This window comes from Pyrgilauda ruficollis, unplaced genomic scaffold, assembly GCF_017590135.1.
Source record: "Pyrgilauda ruficollis isolate IOZ18807 unplaced genomic scaffold, ASM1759013v1 scaffold45, whole genome shotgun sequence".
In the NCBI taxonomy this organism is placed as follows: Eukaryota; Metazoa; Chordata; class Aves; order Passeriformes; family Passeridae; genus Pyrgilauda; species Pyrgilauda ruficollis.
Window position 1 is genome coordinate 5,116,705 of NW_024526044.1, and position 18,388 is coordinate 5,135,092.

The 18,388-nt window shown below is 51.1% G+C and overlaps 1 protein-coding gene across 1 annotated transcript in view; it reads left to right on the plus strand.

Moving 5' to 3' along the window:
- The window catches only part of ATP9A (ATPase phospholipid transporting 9A (putative)), a 50,447-nt gene extending 42,710 nt beyond the window's left edge, over nucleotides 1-7,737 (plus strand). Inside the window, exons 26-28 of the mRNA XM_041478499.1 lie at nucleotides 684-741; nucleotides 2,601-2,804; nucleotides 3,950-7,737. Coding sequence (XP_041334433.1) covers nucleotides 684-741; nucleotides 2,601-2,804; nucleotides 3,950-4,086 — 399 coding nt within the window. The 3' untranslated portion in view covers nucleotides 4,087-7,737. The remainder of the gene's footprint in view (nucleotides 1-683; nucleotides 742-2,600; nucleotides 2,805-3,949) is intronic.
- Nucleotides 7,738-18,388: the final 10,651 nt, after the last annotated feature.

The window sequence follows — 18,388 nt, forward strand, 5'->3', positions numbered from 1 at the left end:
AATTTTTTTTTCTTCCTCCCTGGAAAATGTTTTGAATAACTGGGGTATGCAGCCTGGGAACATCTTTCTTAGTTGGAGGAAAGGGTGGACTGAGTCTTCCCCAGCTCCTTTCCCTCAAGGATTCCTGTTAAACAGATACTCTGAGAAGCACAGCCTGTTTTTCCAGAGCCTCAATAAGTCTCCATCTGGTTTCACTTGGATGTTGTCTCTTATGTCATAAACCACTAATTCTTCAACCATCCTTAGGCCTGGTCTAAACATAGGGGGTTTTGTGCTGGTATAGCTGTGTTGGCTGGAGATGGTTTTTTAAAATCTATCTGCCTTCAATATGAGGGTGATTTGTGTGTGTCTAGAAATACAGCATTAATGTATTCACATTGATGTGTGTACACACATCTTCTATTTCATGCTGATTAAACTCCTGAGGCATCTTTGCACTGAATTAATTGTGTGTGCAGTGAGGGCCAGGTTGTGCTGGAGGAGCCCTGAGCTTCCACAGCCCCTTCATGCACCCAGAAAAATGAGAATAAAGGGGCACTATCTCAGCTTAGCTTGATTTGTTTAATTTTCTATTTTTTTCCAAAGCAGCTTCCAGTTCTCTTACTAATTTTTAAGTTGATCAATAAGTGAATTTTCATAAAAGAAAACCCCAATGGAGCTTTGTCTTTTTTTTCCCCACCCAGGGACGACCGTTGTCATACAAAACATTTTTAATCTGGGTCTTGATAAGCATTTATCAAGGTAAGAAATCAACTTCTGCTTGTGCCTTTAGATGTTGTAGTGCGTGTGACTAAGTTTTGGTATTGCAGAAGTTAAGTAAGGCACAAAGTGAATTTCCCAAAGCATCCTTGTGGTGATGAATATATATTTTTTTTGTCTGGGAAAACGTTGGTAGTGTTACCAAAGGAAAAAATTATCTAAACCCAAATATTGGCAGTAATTGGTCAATGCTGTGATGTAAAATTCAAACCATTGTGCCTCTTCCCATCAGAACCATCCACTGTAATTCTGTGCAAGTTCCTTGCAGTGCTGTAGTTACCCCATCTGTAAAGCAGAGCTCATTGCTCTCCCTCCCCTTCTTTTGGGAAAAATTCTCCAGCCTGTGGATTTTACAGGTTTTTGTTGACATGGAAAGTGCAGCACCTGTAGCCTTCTGTATTTTATCCAAAAAGGGAAGTGGCAAGAGTTCTGGTTTCTTCACAGGCATCTGTGAGCCAGGGTCACAGCTGAGCTCACGTTCTTGATCATATCTCATATACTCTAATTAGGCTGCTAAAGCAATTAAGTAAATGCCTTAATTACAATGCATTTTCAACAGTGGATGTAGTAATTTGGGTATATATCTAAGAAGGTATTTTCTTTCATTTTGTCATTTTTTAAAATCAAGTACCCTCAAATTCAAACGGTCTCTATAGATATTAATCAGGGAGTTGTAGAAAATGGGTCAGTCATGTGGAGCTAAAAGCTGAAGTGCCAAAATTCCTTGTTTTCTCTTTATCAACAAGAGTGAGAATAAGGGGTCAAAACAAGCAGGTAATTCTTACAGATTTAATTAATGTTGCCATCCTCAGCAGGGAGTGAATCTAGAAGTGTAAAATGTGTAAAGCTCTCAGCTTTATTTTCTGAAATCTATCACAAGCATCCTACAACAGGGATCAAGGCCTTGGGATGCTGAGTAACACAACGGCAAAGCTAAGGCACTGAGAGAACACTCCCAAGTGGTGGAAGGCTGCAGCCAGAGGGTGATGCATGGGGGGAAAGATTGCTCCTTGAGCTAAGAGCACTCTCTGGTTACAGGGTTTGGTTAAAGTGACTTCACCAGTGCTGTGCTCAAGAACCAGCAAACAGCGGCCAAACAACGGGGCCAGTTGCTAGCAGAGATGAGCCCGACCAAAACTTGAGCAGCCCAAAAGTTTGGAAAGTTCACAGCTGGGTTTGAACTTTGTGGCTGGAGCTGGGTTCCCTCACAGGTTTTCCCTCCCGGAGGCGGCCTGAGTGATGGATGTTGGTGTGGATTACTCATGCTGCTCACATGAGTTATTTGTGCAGGTGGCCTGCACAGCCCTGGCCAGCCAGCATAGGAGCACAAACAATGCCTCGTTAGCAGAGCTTTAATGGCATTCTCTTAGGGGGAGGTGTAAAGGGGAGAGATCTTGCTCAGGCAGTGCAAATTGAGGCTCACTTGTATCCACTGAGCTTTTCAACACTTGGCTGCCTCTTGGCACCGAGGCAGTGTGGTAGGATATAGAAGAATTTGATATCTTTTAGCTTCTGCGTAGTGACCAAGTGCTTTTGTGGGAGGATAGAGTTTCATGATGTTAGAGATCTCCAGTTGCCAAAACAGCATGTATTAATTTCCTATCTCCATGTGTCTATGAACATGATAGACTGTTAGAAAACTTCGGGTACCTCTGCTGTAACTTTTCCCTGCCTTCTCATCAGTTCTGTCTCCTAAATAGTAACTGATTCGTTGTCGTTACGTTCATTGGGTTTCATGAAAAACAGCCTCAAGACAGGAGTGTTTCAGCCTTTCCAAGACCTAACTGTGGGTTTTAGAGCTGAGCCCGGTGTCTGACTGAAATAGTTCCATTCCCTTGCAGGTAGCATCATCATGTATGGAGCACTCCTCCTCTTTGAATCCGAATTTGTGCACATTGTTGCCATTTCCTTCACGTCCCTGATCCTCACCGAGCTGCTGATGGTGGCACTGACGATCCAGACGTGGCACTGGCTGATGATCGTGGCTGAGCTGCTCAGCCTCTCCTGCTACATCGCTTCCCTGGTCTTCTTGCACGAGTTTATTGGTGAGGTTTCATGCTCTCCCCCAGTCAGTTCACAGCCTGGATGGTAACAGGACTGAACTGAGCAAAAGGCTCTTGGTGGGGCCAACAGCAGGCACAGTGACAGTGGTGCCACAGCAAGCTCTGTGTGATTTGAAGGCACTTGGAAGATATTTTGTGGTTTCTTCCCACAGCAAAATGCTAGAGAAGGTAAAGGTGGTCAGCAGAGTGTGCTACCCAGTGAATCTCATCCATTCTTTGAGCTCCAGCATGTGTCAGGTGTCTCATGGGCAGTGACCTTTATTTCCATGTGGGAATTTGAGATGGAAGGTTGAAGTCTCTGGTGTTGGATTGAAAGATTTGGTCTTTTAAACTGGGGGAAGGAGCTGCCTCCTAAAACTTACCTTATTTTATCTGTTCACTGGGACCATTCCCTTATGGGTTTGGTTGTTGCTATTTTAGCTGCATGAAGAAGAGTTAATTCTATTCCCTGGGTAGAGGAAAAAGGGTGAGGAGTTCCAGATTCCCCCAGTAATGGTTGAGTTGCAAATATCAGACCAATGGGTTTGTTCACTGTTCATTCAGGAACCACAAGATGTCACTGCTTCTTCCATAAAGCTCTTTCCTAACTGAAGACAACAGGGATAACTTCCTCCTGGCTGGATCTGTCTCTTGCATGTGGTTATACCAGTTCCATTTTGATGGATGCTTTAACTCTTTCTGTAAAGGTTCTGAGGTGTTTTGGGTCAGGAGCTGTGTTTGCTGGGCTCAGCCAAGCAGCAGAGGCAGCTCCCAAAGTGGGAGGACACGCAGTGCTTGGCAGTGCCAGGAGGATGTCCCTGTTTCAGGTGGGGTTTGGGAGGGCAGTTACCTGTGAGAGCTACATTCCTTACACCCCACTGCTCAGCACATCTCTGCATCTTCTGGGGAAGAGAAGGGCAGAGGGGTGAGGAGCCAGGTCTCATATGAGCTTTGATCTTGGAGGTAGGGCAGCTTTAAGGATTGTAAAATCATAGAATGGTCTGGGTTGGAAGGGAGCTTAAGGATGATCTAGTTCCAGCCCCGTGCCATGGGCAGAAGGAAGCAGTGGTGGATTGAGCTGCATTTCTGCACCCCTTCCCAGAAGGTTCTCCCCGTGGTTTTGACTCCGTGCTCGTTTCTCCACACAGATGTTTACTTCATTGCCACCCTGTCGTTCCTGTGGAAGGTCACTGTCATCACCCTGGTGAGCTGCCTGCCCCTCTACGTCCTCAAGTACCTGAGACGGAGGTTTTCTCCCCCCAGCTACTCCAAGCTCACGTCCTAGGGCTGCTCCTGGCACACAGAGACAGGCATTGCCCAGGGCCCCGAGACAACCCCAGCTGTTCCACAAGGAGCACGTCCTGTCCCTGCCCCAGGGCCCCGTGGTGATCTCTGGTACCTGCTGCTGTAGTGAGAGACTGCCCTGGACGGGAACCTAAGGCCAAAAGGGACTGTTGGGAGGGTGGAGGCTCTGAGTTCATCCAGTTCTTGGCACTTGTGTTCTACTCAACTGGGGTCAAATGCATGGAACTGCGATGGCAATGGGTTTCTCTTGCATGGTTCAAAGTCTGTGGAAGCTGCTACCTGACCTTGGGATTTACATTTGACAATTTAAAGTGAATTTTTTAAGTGTCTGCGCTGTTCTTTGCATTGTGTTACTTTTTTTTTTAAGTTTATGTTATTTGTCTTTTTGATTCAAGTAGTTACATTCTTTTTACATCTTGGAAATCCCTTAATGTAGGTGATGCACTACACTGCTGACAGCTGATTCCTGATTTATGGCATGTTGTTTCCATAATGGGGCTCCAGCCTGTCGGATCTACACACACTGGAGAATCTGAGCGTGTCTGAGATTTTCCTTCCGTTGAAATGTGGTCACCCCAGTGATTTTGGAGGTATCCAGCCATTGATAAAGACAGAGAAGTGGTAGCTCAAAACGAGAGAATTCGGTTTTGTTTAGCTTTTGTGCTTCCTGTTAAAAGGAGCAGTGACATAATAGTTTTACTCTGTATTTATTTGTGTAGAAGAAAATTATCTAAACTAAAGCAAATCCTCTTTGGAACAGAACTTTGCAGTTGATCATCCTTGAAATGTGTCGACAACGTGAGAAGAGACTCGTAGTGTTCTGCAGACAATGTGGCAGACGTGTCTTGAATCCTTGGAGACTGAAAGGAGAGGTCACAGAGCTGCTACTCCTCACAGCTCCATGAAATCTGTTTCCTGTTAGTGTGAAACTTTGAGGATGAGCTGCAAATAAGCAGAGGCACTCCTAGGTGGATGATTTAATGACATGCTCCCTGCAGAGAGGCAGTTTTTGGAGCCTTGCACTTGCTTGGCTCTAAAAACCAAACCTGAATCACAGGAGTGGGTCATACAAAGGCATTAGGCTGAGTGCAGAGCAAATTAATTCTCAAAAATGAAACTCAGTGAGTTCTGTCATTATTATAAACTTTAGTCCACATTATAATCTCATGAGGAGTGGCACATGTACTTGGGCTTCTCAGTAGAAGGACAGAGACTTACAGGGACCTTCTAGAGCTGGGGTGGTGCACCAAACACGGATGGGCTTTTAGTGGCAGCCATCCTTGTCTGAGGCTCTTCAGTCTGTGCTAAATTAGCTGCTTGCTGTCTTCTTCCCACATCAGAGAAACCACGGGCAGAGCTGGCACTGCTTGGTGCCCTTGTTCCTTGGCTGCCCAGGGGGGAAAGAGCCCAGGGGCTGAGCTCCTGGCCCAAGGCAGAACCAGGGTTTCCTTCTGGGAGCTGGGCTCACAGCCTCCTGTGAAGTAATGAATGCCGTTTTGCCAGAAAGGTCCTTCACCTTGTCTTCATCATGACTGGATAGTGTTGGCCATGCCACTGTTCTGGAGTCCCCAGACAGCATTTCACAGAATCATGGAGTGGTTTGGGTTGGAAGGGACCTTAAAGGCCATCCAGTGCCACCCCTGCCATGGCAGGGACACCTCCCACTGTCCCAGGTGCTCCCAGCCCTGTCCAGCCTGGCCTTGGGCACTGCCAGGGATCCAGGGGCAGCCCCAGCTGCTCTGGGCACCCTGTGCCAGGGCCTGCCCACCCTCACAGGCAGAATTTCTTCCCAGTATCCCATCTAATTTGCTGTCATTAGTTTAAATACAAGAACCAAGGATTCCTCCTGGCCCCAGGTGGTGACTGAGCAGCCCAGTCCCCCTGGGCTCTGGTGCCCAGCCCTGCCCTCTCTCCTGTGTCTGGTAGTTCAATGTCCTGCAACAGCAACAGTGCCAAGCTACTGTGTGTAAATATTTGAGACATATAAATGGTAGAATTCACTGTTTCCTCAAGTCAATACAGTTTACACTGAGTGGACCATATTTGCAAACTATTAGCTTACACCAAGAAAGGGAGTGAACTGTGATTTCATTTGTATTTATTGAATCATAAGTTTAGTAGCATATTTAGTAGAGTTGATAGTGATCTAGAGCTGTGTTTTGGGGTGTGGATTATGTTCTTTGCAGTTTGTGTTTTTGCACAAGGTAGTAAATCCAGAAGTCATTTCTGCCTGGATATACACTACATCTTTTCAAAGCAGTCAGAGACTAAAACTGCCATCTAACAAACAGCAGGAAAGAGGAACACTTCTATTTTTCAAGTTTATAGCACTTTATGTTTGCAATCCATTTTTCTTAAGTTATTTAAAAATGTTTTTAAAAGCAAAATTTAATACACATGTTCCTATTTACTGTACATTAAAATAAATGGATTCTCTGCTGGAAATTTCATCTTTTCCTCTAGTATGCTCATAATTTGTACTTCTGGGGAGTGAAGCATTGTTTTCTTCTTCTGTGCAGTATCTTGTTTGTGGCCTTAGTGTTCTTCCTATTCCTTTATCTGTGTGGGCTGTGCTGTAGCAGTTCATGTGTGACTTGTGTGCTTTGGGGCTGCTCCAGGTGATGCCCCTGGGTGCCAGTGGAGTCTCACCGTGCTCCTGCTGCCCGTGGCTGCAGCCTGAGGTTTTGTGGCACGCTCTCTTCTCTTCCTGCACCTCTGCAGCAATTCCAGGTGTGTCACACCCTCTCTATCCCCTTAGCTCTGGATTTCTCTCCTCTGCAGAGCTTGTCCTGTTCACCTGTGCAAACATTTGTTCAGCTCAGCTCGTGGGGCAGTGGAAACCCAACATTCTGTGTTCCAGGGTCTGCTCAGAGCTGGCTGAGGTGAGGGGTGCTCAGGGCCACCCCTGGTGTCCCCTGGGGGTGAGCACTGTGTGCTGGGGGCTGTTCTCCTGTGCTCCCAGAGCTGTCCCAGCCCAGCCCCAGGACAGCCTCGGCCTCTGCAGCTGCCTGGGCAGTTGTGTGGAGGGGAGCTGGGTTTGTCAGGGAGCTCAGCTCAGGGGGAATCCCTAGAGCTGCTCTGTGGCTGAGAAAGCTCTGCTGCATCACAGGTTTGCACAGGCAGAGCTCTGCCCCAGGGATTGAACCCTGCCTTGTGCAGCTCAGTATCCCCAGCTCATCCCACAGTGTCTGGGGCCACCCCAGTGCTCACTTCAGCAGGATGGGCTCTTTATTTATTATTAGTTATTTCATAAGTGTTAAACTCTATGATTTGCATGAAATCCTGTGGTTCACAGCTTTGCCAATATGGTCCATGACTACTGCCTACGACAACTTGTGTACTTATATGCCTTTGAGAACAGTTTTAATTGTTAAAATGGTTTAAAAATCAGTGTTAATTTAATTTTTAATGGGGAAATGGATTCTGGTGTCAAAATGGTATTTACTGTGATGCCGATGTTTTGTACCTGTCATCCAGCTAAACAACCTGTAAATATCCTGAGTCAAGAGAAACATGAATGCCAATTATTTATTGTTCTGTGGAGTTACATGTCGCAGATGTGTAAGACCTTAAAAGGGAATGTTGTAAAACAAGGTGGAAAAAATAAATTTTATGCAACTTCTTTACTTCACCCCGGTATGATGCACCTGGTTAGTCCTGGAGTGATGGGTCCCAGGCGTGTGGGAATTGTCAGGATGTAGGGAAGTTGTACCATGGGCCTTTAACCTGCGTGTGGGAAATGCATCTCCACGAGGTGATCAGAGCTGCTTCGTTAAATTCCTTCTAGAGCCAGCTTGGGTTTTAACAGGGCTGGTCATTGCTGCTGGGAGTGAGGAGGGAATTGTCACGGGGACACGGATCTGTCGTGCCCTGGGAAGAGCAGCGGTGCAGCAGCATGAGCAGCAGCTATTCCGGGCATGTTCTCATCCCTTGCACATCTGAGTGAGTGAGTGGCTCGGCACGAGAGCACTCCCAGGGTCAGGAACAGGGGGAGAGGCAGGATTTAACACTGAGTGTTCTCCACAGGGGAAACGTCAATAATGGTGAGTACAAACACAGTACAGCAATTTTCTACCAAAAATGTAATAGAGCCATAAACACTCCTTAAAAAAAGAAAATTAAGAGTGCAATTGGATAAAGGAAATCTGTAACTTGGGAGACAGTTCAGCACTGCTTTCAATAAACAATCTCTGGGATCACTGACCATCTATGGAAGTGTTTCTTTTAGATTCTATAGGACACAGATGCCCTTTTTTAATGACTTTTTTTTTCTATAGAGTAGTTAATGCAAATATTAAATAAACCATTTTTGTGATGTTTGCACACATCAAATGAATGGTCTAGACTCCAGAAATCACAGGAACAGACTTTGCTCCCAAGTGTTACCAATTTCCCACTCTAAATGGGTTACATAAGCCCTGGCTAGTGGTTCCTTTAATTTATGGACGGTTTCTTTTTAATGGTGAAATGTGTAATTAAAAAAAGCTAGAAATAGCTTTTCTAAACTCACTCTGGAAGGGAAGGAGAATTTCAGCAATTTTTTTCTTTCACCCAAACATTGCATAATAGTAGAAATGTCAAAGATTTCCATGGGCTTTCATTTCATTCTTCATGTGGCTGTGGTCATGCAAGAAGTTTGAACACTGCAGGGGCTGGCAGATTTTTTGGGAGATCACACATCCTGGGGTAAGTCTTCAGCCTGGGCTTTACCAAAGAATGGCCTTGTTTTCCAAGCTGGGGTTGTATTAGATGCTGGTGTGTCTCTGGTTTTCCTTTTTTGAGGAGAAAGAATAGTTGCTGGCTGGAATTGGGTGTCTTGCTCTGGCTCTGAGCCCGATGGGGCTGTGGAGGCCTCCCTGCACAGGAACCATCTGGGGAGAGGAAAACCTCACTGAGCTGCTGTCCTCACCTTCAGCCACTGCCTCTTCTCCCCTGCATTGCTGTGGCATTAAATAATTGTCTTACATCCTCACTAGAGGGAGGGAACTCCTCCTGTTCCCCTTTCCCAGGTTGGAGAACCAGTGGTCTGGGCTGGCCCCACAGGCAGAGCACAGGAAGCAAAAAAAATATTTCCTTTTTGGTGATAAGACTTTCTCAGCACCTTAAACATGGGAGTCAATCTTACAGGCAAGTTCCTTCTTCCAGAGAGTATTCAGATGCCTTGTTTTAAATGAGCAATGTGATTGCAGGCTCTAAAAACCTGACTGGGAGTGTTGATAAACCCCAATCCAAACATTTCAGTGGATTCTCTTCTGTCTTCTTTGGAGCTGCAGGTCCACCTCACAGCTGTGCTGAATGTTAAACCTAAGTGCCAGAGGGAGCTGGGGGGCTCTGGTGGGAGCAGCAGGGATCCCCTCTGCAGCTGCACAGGCAATCCAGGCAAACCTGGGCTGTGCCAGCTCCGGGTGTGCTGCAGACCCTGCTCAGGGGCACTTCCACAGCTGATGCTGAGGCTCCTCAGGCCATGAGCATCTGATGGCCTTTAAACTCTCCGGGTGCTGTGGGGCTCTCTGGGTTACATGGTGCATCTCTGAAATTCTGCTGCTGTAATTAAAGCTAGAGATGATGAGCCTCTTGCAGGATCTGGCTGTGAGAAGAATTCCTTCCTCTGCTGCTCTTCCTCCCTTCGTGGCCCAAGACCTGAGTGGGTTACAAAAAAGGCTTTAAAATCACTGCATTCCCACTTTAAAACCTCCTGCTCTGGGCTCGCTGGAATTGTCCACGTAAGGCAGAATATTGTCTGCTCTTCAGATTCCCTCAGAAAGGAGGAGTAACAAGAACAAGCTGTGCAAAAGAATTTAACGCAGTAAAGATGGGGGTAATAGTCATTCTCATTTGTCCTTTTATGTGAAACAGATTTTATTTTAAATGTACACTCTGAGTGGCTTAACCATATCCAGAGAGTTGTTTGCCAGGGTAAAAGCAGAGCTACCCCCAGGATGAACTGAGAGCCTGAGTGGGCTGCACTGAGGGGTGGTGCTCACCAGCTCAGAGCACTCCTTGGTGGCACTGGGACACAGGGATGTCCTGCCCTGTGCTGCTGGCAGGCAGATTGACTCCTGTGCCTCACATCTGCTCCAAAGAGCTGTGCTGGAGCTGTGGCACTTCTGTGCCTGCCCTGTGCTGCCTCTGCTGGCTTTAAAGCCTCACCTCAGATTGCTCTGGTGCAGATGCCACCAGCCTGTGACAAAAAGTGTCCTGTACTGACCAGGACTCCTATTAAAAATAAGAACAAATCCAATGCCCTGTAATGGTCTCACTGGAGCATTTCCCTGCTCCAGCAGCAATGGTGTCACTGCCATGGGGAGAAGCTGCACTCAGAAAAGCTCTGGGAAAGGCAAGGGATGGTGCCCACAGAGGCAGAGCTCCTCTGCACCTTTGTGAATCTGAGATTAGGGTTTGAAATAAAAGGGCACATTTATAAGGATCAGCATTGCCTCTGTCAGATTTTAATACCTGATTTTTCCTAGAGATGTTCCAGAAGACAAATTGTGAGTGAAATCTCTGTTTGCAGCCCTGACCCCGAGGAGAGGAGCTCCCCAAAGCAGATGGAACGTGAGCAAGGAATGGTGTCTGCTGCAAGACCCAGGCTGATGGAAAGGAGCAGGGCTGATGGAAAGGGGCAGGTCACCCTCACCCACCCCTCACACAGCCCTCGGGTTTTGTTCAAGCCCGAGCTGAATTCTTGCCAGTGCTCATTACTGAAGTGTGGAGCTAATCCCTACAAGATCCGTGCTCTCCATAAATTGCCTTCAAAGAAAGAAACCTCCTGTGTTTCACAGGTGAGTGCCAACATCCCCGTGCTGTCCCCCCAGGAGCCCGGGCCAGCTCTGATTTACACAACCCCAGCTCATCCTTCTGCCAGCTCCTGCAGCCCTGCAGAGCAGAGTGCCACAAAGCCTTCAGGAAAAGCAGAGCCTGCGGGAAATCCCAGGTGTTAACACGCAATAAAAAGCTGCCACGCTTGGCTGAGCCGGGCCCAGGCAGGCCTGACCTAATGCAGAGCTTATGGAGGTGGCAGGTAAGGACTAATTACCGACCCTGCACTCCATCAGGGCTGGCCTGTCAGCCCAGCTCGGGGACTGGAGTGCCGACGGTCACTCTGCCCCTCGGCATAACTGGATGCAGTTGGCTCCTAAAGAAAGGTGGGGAGTAAATCTGAGGTGCTGAAAGAAATACTGCAGCAGAAATTACACTGTGGGGAAGGTTTTATACGTGTTGGGGGTGAATTAATGAATGGGTTTGGGGTTTTTGGAAAGAAAAAAAAAAAAACACAACAAACTTTGTGCACAAATACGTGGTTTAAAATATATTCTCTTTCAAACGCCAGCTATTTTAACAACAGTGTAAATCAGATTTTACAGACCACATATTTCAAGTATGAAGTTCATTAAATGTGTGAAATTCTAGATTAGCTGCCGGGTGTGGCCAGAGCCCCAGTAATGAATTGTAAATTCTGTTCAGGATATAATATCAGATTCCCTTGCCCTGGTGCTGATATGAAAGGACTAAAGCCACCTTTTCAAAACAGTCATAACCTTTCTTTATTATCTTTATTTAGTTTAGCCATCATATGATCTAATGAATGACTGCATCAGTGTTTCCATCCTGAACCTAATGCACAGGTGTTTAACCTCATTAATTTGTGGGTTTATTATTATAAAACCAACTTATGTCTCAGTGTAACTGAAATGAATGCCATCACTTTATACACATTTTTGCCAGTGCCCTGATAGTGGCTGGTTGGCTGTCTCTAGATTGAAGAATATCACTCTAAACTCCAATTCCCTTGGAATTTGTGTGAAAAAAATCATCAATTAATTAATGAAGCTGTTCTCATTCCATAAACCCTGCCATGAGCTGGGAGCTAGGTGCCAAAGGGGGCAGATCTCCCTTGTGCTGCTGCATGCAGTGACATTTTGGGACAGACCCCAGAGGTGTGCAGCTCCCCTGGACACAGCAGGCAGGACAGAAACCCAGGGGCAGCTCCAGGGATGCCGTGGGTTGATCCAGCCCTGCCTCTGGCCCTGCACGGCCTGGCCTTGTTGTTTCTTCCTCTCCCATTCCCTCCTGCACCATCCAAAGGGAAGGAGGGTCACAAGTCAGTTCTAGTCCTGATATAACCAATAACGGGAATTTTCCAGGCAGCTGGGCCTGAAAATCCAGGACTAAGTAGAAGAATTGGCACCTCTCACTCATGGAGATCTCCAAAAGCAGAATTTCCAGTAGTAGATGAAAAGCAAGCTCTCATTTGGAGGAAATTGGAGCAGTTCTGGTCCCAGACCTGGAGAGCTCTGCGTGGGTGGATTCCCTGGGCCGGTGGATCTCAGTGCAAGATCCCACACTCTGTAACTCAACCGAGGGAGTGAACAGGTAATTCAGACAAGTGCACGGTCAGGAACGAGCCCGAGGCAGCCCCAGGCTCTGAGGATGCTCCAGGGGAAGGGAAGGGGCAGGACCGGGCGCTGCCGGGGCTGCGGAGCCGGGAGGGCAGCGAGGACACAGCCGGGTGTGGGAACCCTGCTCAGCCCCGTTCTGCACGGCACGGACGTGCGGAGGCTGCCCCGGGAGCTCGGCCGCGAGGGCACACTCGGCAAGAGCAGTATTTACTTTGGAAGGGCGAGAGGCTTTTGTCAAAAATACTTATTGTTGCTGTGAGACTGAAATACCTTTTGCAAGTGGAAAACAGAGATGTCTCCACGAAGTCTCTGATGATAAAATCCAGGCAGCTGCCCCAATGACCTGAGAGCACATCCTCAGGAAGCCTTGATGCCTTATCTCCTAAAGAGCATGAGAAATAATAATAATTTTTAAAAAATAATGGGCTGGATTGCCAAATGCCTGCGTGGAGCCGGGCAGGGGCGCTCATCCTCTGGCAGGGCGATGCTGTGGGTGCCTGCCAGGAGAAGTCGGGGACCCCCCCCCCGGAGTCGGGACCCCCGGGACCGCGGCTCCCAGAGCCCCCGAGCCCCCCGGGCCGGCTGCAGCTCTCCCCGGCTCCTGCTGCTCTCCCCGGCTGCCTTCTGCTCCCCCCGGCTCCTGCCGCTCTCCTCTGCCGGGCACGGAGCTCCTTGCTCGGCCTCCTGGGCTGCGAGCCCGGCGAGCACCGGCCGGGCTGTTCCCGGGGACAAGTTCAGCTTCCAAATCCTCCCCCCGAGCCAGGGAGCTGCTCGGGGTCGGGGCCAGCAGATGCATCTCTCCCCTGTCCCCAAAGCCAGGCACCCGCTGGGCACATCCCAGAGGGTGCCATGGGCATGGGGGGCAGCTGGGTCGGTTTTTGGGGGGTAGGGATGCAGTCCAGAAAGTGCCCCTAAAAGGAAGAGGAAGTATTCTCCTAAAGAGGGAATAAATAGCTAAAAATATTAGCTATTAATAGCTCCCTACCTCCAAAAATAAAATCCCTTAGTGATACCAAAATAAGAAAGCAAAGGAAAGTCGGAGGTATTTGGCCTTCCTTTGAAAAAGGAAGCTAAAAATAACTATATATATATAAAAATCTCTCGTTTCTAGGGAAAGTCTCTGCCCCCGCATCCAGCTTGCAGTTATATAAGACTTGAACTACATCCCCCTCTGCTCCGCGGCCGCTCACAACGCGCTGGAGCCGCGGCCAGATGGAGAAAGGTTCCGTCAGGAAAGTTTAACTCAGCGGGGAAGCTGCAGCCAGTGGAGGACACGATTCTCTCGCTGAACTCTCCAAAAGCCTTGGAAATCTTACAGTTGTGTCATATGCTGGTTTGGGGAATGCTAGTCCGGAGGCAGCCGCCAGCCCTCTTTCACTTCTTTATTTATTTATTTCTTTTTTTTTTTCGCGTTGCACTGAGTTTAATTTGGGTAGCAGGATTCAGCAGTTTTAAGTTGGAAAAAACTTAGTGGAAGAAGATATTTTAGGAAAAGCCTGTCATGTGAACTAGCGGGAGCCGATCAACCCGGGCTATTAAAAGAAAGACATTGTATTTTTAAACGGTGCAGCCTAGGGCAGCCAACCTGTGTGCCCGGAGCCGCGGGCCGGGGCTGCTCCCCCGCGGCAGCTCCGCGTGGGAGGAGGCCGAGCTTTCCGTCGGGGTGGCCCATTCTCCGCTCGCTCCCTCCGGGATCCCCTTGGCCCCGTGCCCCCGCCCTGTGCCCCCTCCCTGCTCGCCCCCCGTTTGTCCCTTCCCGGCTCTGCTTCAGCATCGCCCCAAGCTCGTCCCCATCGCCCCAAACCCGTCCCCATCGCCCCGAACCCGTCCCCATCACCCCAAACCCTTCCCCATCGCCCCGAACCCGTCCCCATCACCCCAAACCCTTCCCTATCACCCCAAACCCGTCCCCATCGCCCCGAACCCGTCCCTATCAGCCCAAACCCGTCCCCATCACCCCAAACCCGTCCCCATCGCCCCAAACCCGTCCCCATCGCCCCCCGCGCCCCCCAGGGCAATTCTAACGGGGGGTACGGGGGTCACTGCTCAGAGCCGCAGCGAGGAGCTGGGGCGGCGGGGCTGGGATCTGGGCTAATTACTTATTTCTCCCGACTAGGAATTAATTAAAATCGTTTTGCTCTCCACGCAAAGCAGCAGCTTAGGGAAACCTCGTTTTCCCTTAACTGTTCCCAAGCAGGAATCCGGTGATTCCGACTGTGCTGCTGCCGGTGGCGGAAGCGCTCAGAGCCGGCGGGGTCTCAGGTGTGCCACCTGTGACGGGTGCGGGGTCTCAGGTGTGCCACCTGTGTCGGGTGCGAGGTCTCAGGTGTGCCACCTGTGCAGAGGGTGGGAGAGCTCAGTGTGCCACCTGTGCCGGGTGCCGGGTCTCAGGTGTGCCACCTGTGTCGGAGTGTGGGGGTTTCAGGTGTGCCACCTGTGCCGGGTGCGGGGTCTCAGGTGTGCCACCTGTGCCGGGGGTGCCGTATCCGCCTGCCGAGCAGCGCCGGGGCTTTGCGGGCCCTCGCTTGGTTCGAAGCTGCTCGTGGAGAGGGCTGGGAACGGGAACAGCCTCCGGGCCCGAGCCTGAGGGTCCGGTGCAACTTCCCGGCCCTGCCCCGCCGCCCCGGGGCTCAGGAGGAGCATCCTCAGGGAGAGCGGCTCAGCCCTGCGGGCCGGGAGGAAAAGGCTCCCCGGGATCCGGGGGTGCGAGGGGGTCCCGCTGCGGGGCTCGGGGGGAGCTGTGGCCAGCGGGGTCCCCGGCCGGGGCTGCCCGCTCCCCGGGGGAGGCCGGTTGCATAACGGGCCCGAGGGCTGGGGAAGGTATTTCCGCCCCGACGTGTCCAAAGATGACAAAGGATAGGAAAGTGAGGTGCGCTGAGTTTCCCTGGGCTGCTTGCAGTTGCTAGCCTGCAGGACAACAAACGCGAGCAGCAGAAAGTTTGATTGCGATACCTCCTTCGAGTCGATTTGGGGAGCGAGGGAGTGAAAGATGGAAATGCGGGGCGGGTGCCAGGCAGCCCTCCGCGCTCACCCGGCCAAGTCCGGCTGCCGTGACTCACCGGGGCTCCGGCTGACCCCGGCCGCTCTCCCCGAGGGGCGGCAGAGCTGCCCCCTCCCCGGAGGATGGTTTATATACGTGACCTCTGCATCCCTGCTGGAACGAGCTCTGTGCAAGTGCAGCCGCACGGAGACACCGAGCCCAGCGCCGCAGAGAGCGGCAGATGCTCCTCACACAGCAGTGAAAACCATACATTGCGAGCCCGCCGCGGTTCATGACATCCCCGGCTTTATTTTCCTGTTTTCTTTTGCTTTATTTTCCTGTTTATACACAGGACATGTAAACACACACGGGTTGTCTTGGTTTCGGAGGCTTCCTTGGCTATTTCATTCTTGCTAAGCTCCACGTGTATCAGTGGAAATCCATGGGGTTGCTCCTCTCCTAAATTGATCTAAAAATAGGAACAGAGAGAGGTCTGTGCAACAGCACTAAACAAATTCACCGATTCTTAATTTTTCTTTTCGTCTTTGTATGAAGAATTGAGCCAGTGGTAATTAGAAGCCAAAACCTGTGCCAGTAACAAGATGGGTATTAATAGAGTGCTGCTGAATTTAAAAGACATAAATATAAGCTGGGGACTTCGCTTTTCTGAATGATTTATTCAAAGGTAAAAGCAGCAGCAGCCTGAACTTGTTTCTGCTGGGAAGAAGGAAAACTTCTGCACAGAAGCCCCGTTACTTTGAAAGGCTTTGCAGTTCCTGCAAGTTTTGTTTAAAAAGCACACACTGGGATTTTTAACATCATCCATATTTCTTTCTTACTCGCTCTCTAACTTTCTGCTCAACAATTAAGTGCTTGTGCTGCAGACTGAGAAAGCCGCAGAGCTGCCTTGGCCCGGAGCTGCGAGACGTCATGGATTCCTGAGTGTGAAGTTGCAGGAAAGCCCTCAGTTTGGGAGATGGAGGCGATCCAGGGGTTTCCATGGCACTGGGATAAACAGGAGGAAACAGTGAGGGAATCCCGTTATTTTACAGCATTCAAAGACTATAAACACTCGGAGCAGGGAAGGAAGTGGCCTTTCCCTCTCTAGTAACCCTCATCTCAGAGCAGAGAACTGACTTCACTTCAGGAACACGCTCAGCCCAGTTCGGATCCCTCTTTGCACCTCCAAACGCTTACTGAGGAGGCGAGCAAGAGGGGTTCCCTCTGTCCGGGCGGCACTGGTTGAAGATGGTTTAAAGAGGATTTTTTTTTCCCTTTTTTTTTCTGCTTTAGTTTTTTTTTTTTTTTCCTTAAATTCCTGATGCAGCGAGAAACTGCCTGCAGGCTGGTACACTACCACCACATCATGAGGTCTATGGATCAAGGTAGGGTGTGAGCGCTGTCTGTCCGGGCGCCGTGTGTGTGTGTGTGTCGCTGCCGTGCCGGGGCTCGGCGCGTCCCGCGGCTCCAGCGGGTGGGCAGGAGGGGTTCCCGGCGAGAAGGGCCCTCGGGGAAGGGAGCGGGCTGCCTTTAGCTTTGCTTTGGTTTGAAGCGATCCGCCACGGCGATACAAATCCGTCTGGAGCAGCTTCCTTTAAACTCCAGCCAGGGGGACTCTCCTCTTCCAAGCCATCACCCCAGGAGCCTCGCTGACTAACCCGGCCGCTTAACCCTTGCGCCGCCTGCCCGGCTCGGGGCCGGGGGCGCCGCGGCGTGCCCCGGGCCCGCCGGAGGCTGCGGCAGCGCGGCCGGGCCGTGCGGCGGGCGGGGGTCGGGGCTGGGGGCGGCGTGCGGGGTTTAGGAGGAGGCAAGAGTTAAGCGCGGCGAGAGGAGGAGCCTGCCCCGCCGTCAGCCCCGGCCCGAGCCGCCGGCCGCTCCGCAGCGCGGCTGTCCCCGCCGCCGCCCGGGGACGGGGCAGCCTTCGGGGATGCTCCCTCGGGCATCCCCCGTGCTGCCCCGCCGGGGCCCAGGGCTGGGCTGGGCTGGGCAGGGCAGGGCTGGGCAGGGCAGGGCAGGGCAGGGCGTGCGGAGGCGGAGGGGCTCGGCTCGCACGGAGCGGGGCACGAGGCACCTCTCCGGGCCATGCCGGCCGGGGGCTCGGGGTCCGGGCGGAGGATGCTCGGTGCGGGGGCAGCCCTGGCCGGCCGCAGCCCCGCAGCCGAGGAGCAGCGAGCCCGGCCGCTCCCCCGGCGCTCGGAGCGCTCGGCTGTGACAGCGCTGACGGGGCAGGAGGGGCAGGCGGTGCACGAGGGAAGGGCTCTTCCATCGGCAGCTCCATCCTCGGTTCCCGATTCCCCCGCCCGCGCTGGCAGCGCCGCTCGGCCGCTGAGTCAGAGCCGGGGCCGCGGAGGCTGAGCGGGCTCGGGGGGACGGGGCGAGCGCGGCACGGCTGCCTTTGAGGGGCCCTTGGTAGCGGCTGTTTGTTTTCTCCTGCCGGAGCGAGCTCCCCGGGCACCTGCCAAAACACACTCGTTAACACCTACACCCAAAGGGGATCATCCGAGAGCTGCGATTCTCGGACAAGCCAATGGAAAGGCTCTCGAGTGGCTTTATACCGCCTTAGGATCAGGCCATTGCCCTGCCTCGCGTCTCCTCGGCTTTCTCCAGACAAAACTCCCTCTCCTGAGCGCTCCAGCTGCTCTTAGTCACTCTCACAACAGCCCGTGGAAGTTATTTTGCTGCAGAGCAGCAAAGGGAACGAGGAGACCTCGTGCTCCTGTCGGGGACCTGAGCTGCACCAAAGCACAGGGCAGCACCGCTGGCAGCACCAAAACCCCTCCCAGGGCTGGGCAGCTCTGCTTCCCCAGGGCCCTGCAGTCACAGCCCAGAAGGAAAAGCATTAATTTTATTTTTTATTTCCAGATTGAATAGCTGAGAGCACAGTAGCCAGTGAAGCAGTGCAA